At 38.9% G+C, this 8543-nt stretch overlaps 1 protein-coding gene across 4 annotated transcripts in view; it reads left to right on the top strand.

The window, feature by feature from the left end:
• The window catches only part of kcnh2b (potassium voltage-gated channel, subfamily H (eag-related), member 2b), a gene marked incomplete at its 3' end in the record, with an annotated part of 194411 nt that extends 187708 nt beyond the window's left edge, over positions 1–6703 (top strand). For all 4 annotated transcript variants that reach the window (XM_014023805.1, XM_014023806.1, XM_014023808.1 and 1 more), the window contains 9 exon segments: positions 243–442; positions 1567–1819; positions 3285–3478; positions 3622–3724; positions 4709–4857; positions 4986–5124; positions 5221–5410; positions 6374–6479; positions 6605–6703. In XM_014023805.1, coding sequence (XP_013879259.1) covers positions 243–442; positions 1567–1819; positions 3285–3478; positions 3622–3724; positions 4709–4857; positions 4986–5124; positions 5221–5410; positions 6374–6479; positions 6605–6703 — 1433 coding nt within the window.
• Between the last annotated feature and the right edge of the window lie 1840 nt (positions 6704–8543).

The raw sequence follows: 8543 nt of genomic DNA, 5'->3' as shown, positions 1-8543 counted from the left end.
ACCATTGCAGGTAGTAACTCGGGATATTAGATAGCACTTAGCAAGATGGCACCATAAACCCCTTTTTCATTAAGATACATTGCACTGTATAAGACACCATGTACAATGTATTTCTGTTTTAATGGCCAAAAGACAACCCTAAACTGATTCAAATGAATACACTACATTTCTAAACGCTTTATTAAAGTTTTCCCTCCTCTCACTTTACCCCCAAACGACACCCCACCCTCCCCCACCTGCAGCCCTGATGTACGCCAGCATCTTTGGGAATGTGTCGGCCATCATCCAGAGGCTGTACTCGGGAACGGCTCGCTACCACACCCAAATGTTAAGAGTCAGGGAGTTCATCCGCTTCCATCAGATCCCCAACCCTCTCAGGCAGAGGCTGGAGGAGTACTTTCAGCACGCCTGGTCCTACACCAATGGTATTGACATGAATGCAGTAAGTTTTGACCCATACACACTCAAATTTTGCGTGCCCACCTAATTTCTTAATATTATTATAAGTATGTTGTTTGGAGTGGTTGTAGGAATTCAAAATTGCTGCCACGAGCATTTGACACAAAAAGGCAATTCAGTCAGTTTTTCAGGTATTTTTCTACAGCCTGATACTTTACATGAAAAAAGATAAAATGATCTAAAATTGGGATGAAGGATGTGATTGATGTGCATTCCTTCAAGTAATAATTGGCCTTTTATTTAAACATTTTCAATCACATTCACAAGGTCATTCTGCCAATGTTTTTACAGCCTGTACAGCTATACAAAACTGTTTGTGTTTGCACTCTATTAGAGAAAAAAAAAAGGTCTTTTCTGTAGAAAGTTTCTAAACCTTTTAGTGTGGAAAAATTTCATTTGTTTGGTATTTTGATTGAAAAAGAATCACGTTTTTCCTGAGAACTTTGGAGGTGTAAGCCTATTACTAAAAGTAGTTTGTTCAAATTGTCCTCACTCCAGCTTATTAGTGCCCGACTTCCAAGGTTGTATTGTTTTTATTATTTATTTTTTCCCCATCAAGATAAATTGATGTGCCATTTGCTGTTGCTTTACTATCAATCATAACTTACTGGATAAGTAATGCATTAGCAGTGGCACCTCATAAGTTACACTGTTTTATGCTTCCATAAATGCTAAATGGCTAAATGTTCCAAACTCTGAAGTCACAAACAATATTTTCTAACTGAATGTAATAAGAGTGAAATTTTAGTTTTTTTAATTATAAACATTCCTACTTTGTGAAGTCAGTCATGTTACTTTAAAGGATTGGCAGTGAGCTCATTAAAATATCATCAATTCTTTCTATAAATTAATTCCTTTAGGTCTGGTAATCCACCTAGGGAAATACAATGTTATACATGTGCAACAGAACTAAATTAAATCAACACATAGACCATTTTAAAGTTGAAAACTACTGAAGCCTTTCTTCTACTTGTTAAAATCAAAAAGAAATGCTGCTTCCTGCTGTTGTTGTTATTCACTTATTCGACCTTTTCTTATTGTGCATCAGTTTTTTTTTTCTCCCAAATTGTATTTTCCTTCCCGCTTCTTCTCTCATCTTCTCGACAGGTACTGAAAGGTTTCCCAGAGTGTCTCCAGGCAGATATCTGCCTCCACCTGAACCGAACCTTGCTGCAGAACTGTAAGGCTTTCAAAGGCTCTACTAAGGGCTGCCTCAGGGCTTTGGCCATGAAGTTCAAGACCACCCACGCACCCCCGGGAGACACGCTGGTTCACGCTGGCGACGTCCTCACTGCCCTTTACTTCATATCCAGAGGATCTATAGAGATCCTTCGAGGAGATGTGGTGGTAGCTATCTTAGGTAAATACATCTCACCCCCACCCAAGTTCAATCCATCTTTTTAACTGCCTTGCTGTTCAGGATTGCAGGGGAGTTTGTGCCTATCTCTAGCTGTCATGGTGCGAGAGGCGGGGTAGACCCTGGATAGTCCATCACCTGGCCACACACAGACGATCGAGACAGACAAACGTTCACACACACACACTCACTCCTAGTGAAAATATTGTTACCGATTTATAAAACATGTATGTTTTTGGTGGTGGGAGAAAACCAGAGCACACAGAGACAACCCACACGTGCACAAGAAGAGGACAGAAACTCCACACAAAAAGGTCACAGCCAGGCTGTAAACCTGTAGCGTTCATGTTGTGAGGCAACAGATCTATTGCCGCACCGCTGCTCTCTAAGTTTTCCATGATGGAACTTTAAGTGCCTGAGACATCAAATGTTTGTAACGAATATGGAAACATTATTGGAAAGATAACACAGCATATAACAAAAAAAATGTTTAGATGAACACTTGTTGAGATATTTGCGTGAACGGGAAGTGATGACAAAGGGGAGCGGGTGAACAAAGCATTGCTGCAAGAGCTGACAACACAGACTGAATCTGGTGTTTCTTTAGATTATTTTGAGTCACTATCAGAGAGATGAAATAGAGTCACAGTTCAAATAATATTGTTTTAATAAACAAAGATCATGGAGTTCCCTTTCGTAAAGAATTCCCCTTTGATGTCACTTCCTGTTTCACTTTGGCTGTGCCAAGTTCTAAAGAAAATATGCCATTTATGTGATAAAATGTATAAAATCACGTGTATTATGTCGTTTCTTAAATATAAAGATGTTTTCTTCGATTTTTGGATTTGAAGGATATGCACTTCACATGCACTTTAAACTATAATACGGCACATGATGTACTTGGTACTTTTTCACATATCAGGCATATACTCTGTAATCATGGTTGCACATTAACAAAATAGAAAACCTACCAAGAGGGATGAATACTTTTGGAACCGGCTGCAGGTGGCTGTGATACGTGAGCTGCCTCTCAGCTGTGAGATATAAAACTTAGGTTGCAGCACCATCTACTGGAAAGCACACTGTATTCTTCAATGCTGACTGAAGAAAACAGAAAAACAGTATGCAAAGGCTGAACTCTAATTCTGTATTACCATCTTATTTATTTATTTATTTATTTACTTACTTACCAAAGGACACTTGCTTTTTTCTATCATCTGAAATGCATTTTTGGTTCTGACTGAGTGGTGGGGGGATGCTGAAGGTTTAAAACTCTCATGGGATCATTCTGTGGGCTGTTTTCTGTGAGCTCTGAGCCGTTTACTACTATATTGTTTTTTATGACTGGATTGGTTGTGAAACTAAGAGATGCCAAATATCACCAACTCTGCTGATATCACCTTTTTTACCCTAAATAAATTTTCTCAAAGTAATAGTTCCTCACGTTCCCTCTTTTTTCCCTTCACAGGGAAGAACGACATCTTTGGTGAGCCCATCAACCTGTATTCCCGACCCGGTAAATCCAATGCTGACGTGAGAGCTCTTACTTACTGCGACCTCCATAAAATTTTAAGAGAAGATGTTTTGGAGGTGCTGGACATGTATCCTGAGTTTGCAGATCACTTCTGGAGCAACCTGGAAATCACCTTCAACCTCAGAGACGTGAGTTTTCTTAAGAACGCACCACCACCGAGGAAAAACGTCTGAGATTGTGTGAAACAAATGTAGGGTTTCCTCTCTTTGTGTGTCGCCCTGTGTCAAAGCAACAGAAATATTTTAATTAAAAATAACGGTGTTTATTTCAGACCAACATGATCCCAGGCTCTCCGAGCAGTGATGACTCCACCTGTGGGGGATTCAACAAATTACGGAGACGAAAGTTATCGTTTCGAAGACGTACAGAAAAAGGTATTTTATCCTCTGTTGATTATGAGTCACACTTTGGTTCAATACTGCGTTAAAAACTCAGATATTTATGTTCTTTAATGTCTTCAAGTGGTAGGTCTAAATAAGAAGTAAAGTGCTCTCTTTGAAATTTAACCTCATTTATTTAAAAAACATAACTTTTGCAGTAGATATGAAATACATTGTTGAATAAATGAACTGGCTAAGTAAAAAACTTACTTAATTGACTTGAAATTTGAAACAACTTGATCTAGCATGGTAAATGAATCAAACAGCACAATGCATTGCACTGCTGTGTAAGAAAAATACGTATTCAATAAACTGAAGTCGATGTTAAAACCACCATTGTTAAATAAAATGATTTGTAGAAGGAATCAAACCATACAACACCAGAATTCTTGATCTGAGTGAGGTTTATTGTCACTTGAGTTGACAGGAAACCAACACTGGCTTAAAACCAGAAAATTCATCAATTTATACAGGTTCTTCAATGCCCGCTCTCGCCCCCTACTGACCTACGGCTGAATCACAGGCATTCAGACAAAATTCTCACCTAATGTTATCATAACGGTTGATTATATGTTGTCATATAATTCGGACATGTAACTAATCTATTATCAATCAAAACATAATAGATTAAACATTGTCAACATTACAAAAAGGAAAACCTAAAAATAAAGTGTTGTGCTTTTAACATCAGTACTAACCTCAAATAACTATAAATTTCTTCAGCTGCACAGCAAGAATTAATACAGTTGAACACATTACAAGATAAAAAAAAACCTCAAAATGGAATCATTGTTTTAATGAATTAATTTAGACAGAAGTACTAAAAATTAAATAAAAAAATAATCTGACTTTTTTTTGCATCTCAGTCCTCCTTTAGGAAAGTGTGGCGAACTGTGTTCTGCTTGCTCACTTAAATGAACCTAGTTACGCTTGACTGAATATTCTTTCGTTAATCTGGCTGTGACCACCTTTGTCCAGATGATGCTGCAGATATAAAAAAGTCTCAAAAAGCGTCAAAGCAAAGGCAGAAGGAGGCAGCCAGCAACAAAAAAGAGAAGGAGGAAGTGGCTAAAAGACAGTGGGGGGCACGTCGAAGCTCAGCATCTCCAAACTCCAGTGGGGATGAGGTATTACACTTTATTATTATTATTATTATGGCCAGTTTATATTATCTTATATGCTTTTTATTTTTTTCTTTGTCGTAAACCAAGAGAATAAATCTAATAAGAACAATATTCTGAATCTACAATAACAGGGGGACAGATCAATCGTGATTGGCCTTGCTCCACCACCTACAATGACTCTGAAGACTCAAGCCCCTCCCAGAAACTTTAGTGAGAATACTGAGGGTGATGGGGACCCCAAAGCGGGGAACGCATGCAATGCCTTTTCAGGTAAAACCTCCAGTGAAGAACATCTTACTATCCTTTTGAAAAAGCTAAAATCATCGCTCCGTATTATATAACATACTGATTCCCTGTTACCTTTAGGAGCATTCTCTGAGGTGTCCAACATTTTTAGTTTCTGGGGAGAGAACCGAGGGGCTAGTCGGTACCAGGAGGTCCCCAGCAGCAGCCTAGCCTCCCTTCCGCCTGTAAACACATCGCACCACAGCATGAGTCAACAGAAACGCAATCAGCTGGACACACGGCTGGACCTGCTGCAGAAACAGCTCATCAGGTACAACCGACAAAGACGGTTGAGTTTCAAGTCTTGTTTAAATGTTTGCTGCTTCCCCAGACATTCCCAGTGATCATATGTGCTCTTTATTTTGGTGTCTATTCTTGCAACAAGCTGAAGCGCCCCCTGGTCCTCCCTCCCACCAAGAATATTAAGTGATAAAGAGCCACTTGACAATAACTACCATGGTAGCTCATAACACTACAGCAGATTCTCAGTTACTCGATCAAACTAGCTCTAAATTCAGGTTATTTTCTTTTTTGACTTTTTAAAATGTATTTATGATAGCTGTCAAAGAGGGTATACTCAAACACCCACTGAGTTACTAACATTTAAAACCTCTGTCCCAAGCGATGATATCTGTCTGATTTAAGACATCCACAGTGGTTCCAGACATTTGGATGCAAAAGAAACAATGACGATTGTCCATTGGCTCCCACGTATAATCATGTGTTTTAAACTTCTTGACAGGCAACAGTCTTGGAAGATCAACACTGTCTTATCGAGTTTGCAGATGATACTGCTGTTGTTGGACTGATTTCAAATGAGGAAAAGTCTATGTATAGGAGGAGGTACTGATTGGTGTAAGGGGAATAACCTGAGCATCATTGTGACAAAAACAAAAGAGAAAGTGGAGAACTTGGGAAGGAGAGTTTACAAGCCCCTCCCCTTTTTTATTGTAGGCGCAGCCATGGAACAGATGAAAAAAGTCAAATAGTTGGGCCAAACTTCCATGAACACAGTCAGCATTGTTAAGTGTTACCAACAACTGTATTTTATAAGAAAGCTGAACCACCCCAGCCTCAGTGTTGCTGTGCTGGAGAGCGTCCTTACATTTTCTATCATATTGTGTATGTTTCCAAACACTTCCTTTCAGTTATCTGAAATGAAGAACAGTGTTTAAATTGCATGTGAAAAAAGAAAGTCAGGATCAGAAGGTCATCTTGCACTCACTGCGTGCAGGTTGGAGAATCGCATGTCAGCGGACATTGGCGCCATCATGCAGCTGCTGCAACGACAGATGGCCCTGGTTCCTCCTGCCTACAGCGCAGTTTCTTCACCTCCTCAGGTAGAGACTGTTACCATGTCTGCAGGTGGCTGGATGAAAACGGGTTTTATTACCTCTAGGGTATAACAGAGGATTTGCAAAGGTGGCAGGTCAATCTTTACACAAGGCGTTTCTTTTCTCTGTAGCCCTCACCCTTTCTCGATCCTGATCCAGGACCAGACCTAACAGAGAGGTTGGGAGAGAGACAGCCTGTGGAGACAGAAGCACCTGCCTCTCCATCACAGGTGAGGCTTGTAGCGTAGACTCTGGAAATTGTTCTGGATTTGTATTTAAGATTTGGAATTGTTTCTTTTTGTTTGCCATGTAGCGCCTTTAGATATATTTTGTTGCAAGATGTTGCTATATGAATAAACTAAATTAAATTTCAACTGAGTTAAAAATACTTTTTGCTAAAGGTGCACAGATTGCCTTAATTTTGGGAGATGGGCTTCTCATACCTCCACAAATTCTGAAAATCAGCCACTGTCCCCTTTTGCTCTCCTGTGAGCACTGATGTGCAATTAAAACAAGTTTGTATTGTTTCAATGGTATTGTTCAATGTTTTGCAATAAAATAAGATTGGAATATTGAAGCATTGAAGTGTCAGCTATTTAAAAAAATCAGTATCGTCCAAAATCAGAATTGACAGGTCAGGCTTTTTAAAGATCGGTGATAGGCCAGAAAACTGCAATCAGTGCACCCTAGGGACTACAGATGTCAATTAGCCTTATCAATCAATCAATCAATCAATCAATCAATCAATCAATCAATCAATCAATCAATCAATCAATCAAACTTTATTTATGAAGTGCTATAACATCAGCCACTGCTGAAACAAAGTGCTGAACACCTGAAATAAAAACTGAATACAAATACACAATAAAATCACACAGTTAAATAAGTAAAATCAGCACCAATACAGTAAAAGTTGAGTAAAATCAAATCTCAGTTGATTAGGCTAAATCTGGTGCAATGCATCAAATTATGTTTTAATTGTACACTGTCCGAAACAAATAAAATCATTCATTCATTCATTGGGCCTCATGCAAGAACATGTTCGTATTCTTTTTTTTAATCAAAGTATTTTTTATTATTTTTCAGCATAATCACAACAAAAAACAAACAACAAACTTACAAAAACACAAACACCCGAAATCCCACCCCTCCCACCCCTTCCCGGATCTACTGAACAACAAAAATCGATCTTGTATTAATACAAGTGATGCAATAAAAAGGTTTGTGTACAGTGAAACAATATTTAACCTTTACACAAAGTTATCTGCCGAAATTTTTTCAACATAAGATAAAAATGGCTGCCAAATATCAAAAAATTTGTTTACAGATCCCCTGACAGTATATCTAATCTTCTCTAAATAAATGTTAGACATAACTTCTCTTAACCAATGACCATATACTGGAGGATGTGGATCCTTCCATCGAAGAATAAGTCTTCTAGCCAGTAGAGAGCAGAAAGCTAACACCGTCCTCTGATGTTCACTGAGGGAAGCCTCTGCTGGAGCCACCCCAAARAGAGAGATGAATGGTGATGGATGAACAGTTCGTCCAAATAGTCCTGAAAAGGTGTCAAAGATGCCTTGCCAATATCCATGTAGCTTTGGACAAGACCAGAATGTGTGCAGAAGTGTGGCAGGAGATTGTCTGCAGCGATCACACGTCGGATCCAAGTCCTTTTTGAATTTGCACAATCTGTCCTTGGACCAGTGTAGACGATGTACTACCTTGAATTGAACTATAACATGTTTCACACATATTGAGGACGAATATATTTTTTGGAATAATTTTTTTGCCAAACTGTGTCTGATATGGATTCTCCCAAGTCCATCTCCCACTTGCCCTTCAAAGAATCTAAATTGGAGTCAGAAAATGAGCTGAGCAGAGAATAAATTCAATTGTCTCAATTGTAAATACCTGAAGAACTGTGACTTATGGATGTCAAAGGTCTGTGCTAACTGTTCAAATGAGGCGAACTTATTGTCTATATAAAGATCATTTAGAGAAGTTCATCCATCCATCCATTTTCTTCCGCCTATCCGTGGTCGGGTCGCGGGGGCAGCAGCTTCAGAA

This window comes from Austrofundulus limnaeus, unplaced genomic scaffold, assembly GCF_001266775.1.
Source record: "Austrofundulus limnaeus strain Quisiro unplaced genomic scaffold, Austrofundulus_limnaeus-1.0 Scaffold391, whole genome shotgun sequence".
Classification (NCBI taxonomy): domain Eukaryota; kingdom Metazoa; phylum Chordata; class Actinopteri; order Cyprinodontiformes; family Rivulidae; genus Austrofundulus; species Austrofundulus limnaeus.
This window is presented reverse-complemented; position numbering and strand designations above follow the sequence as displayed.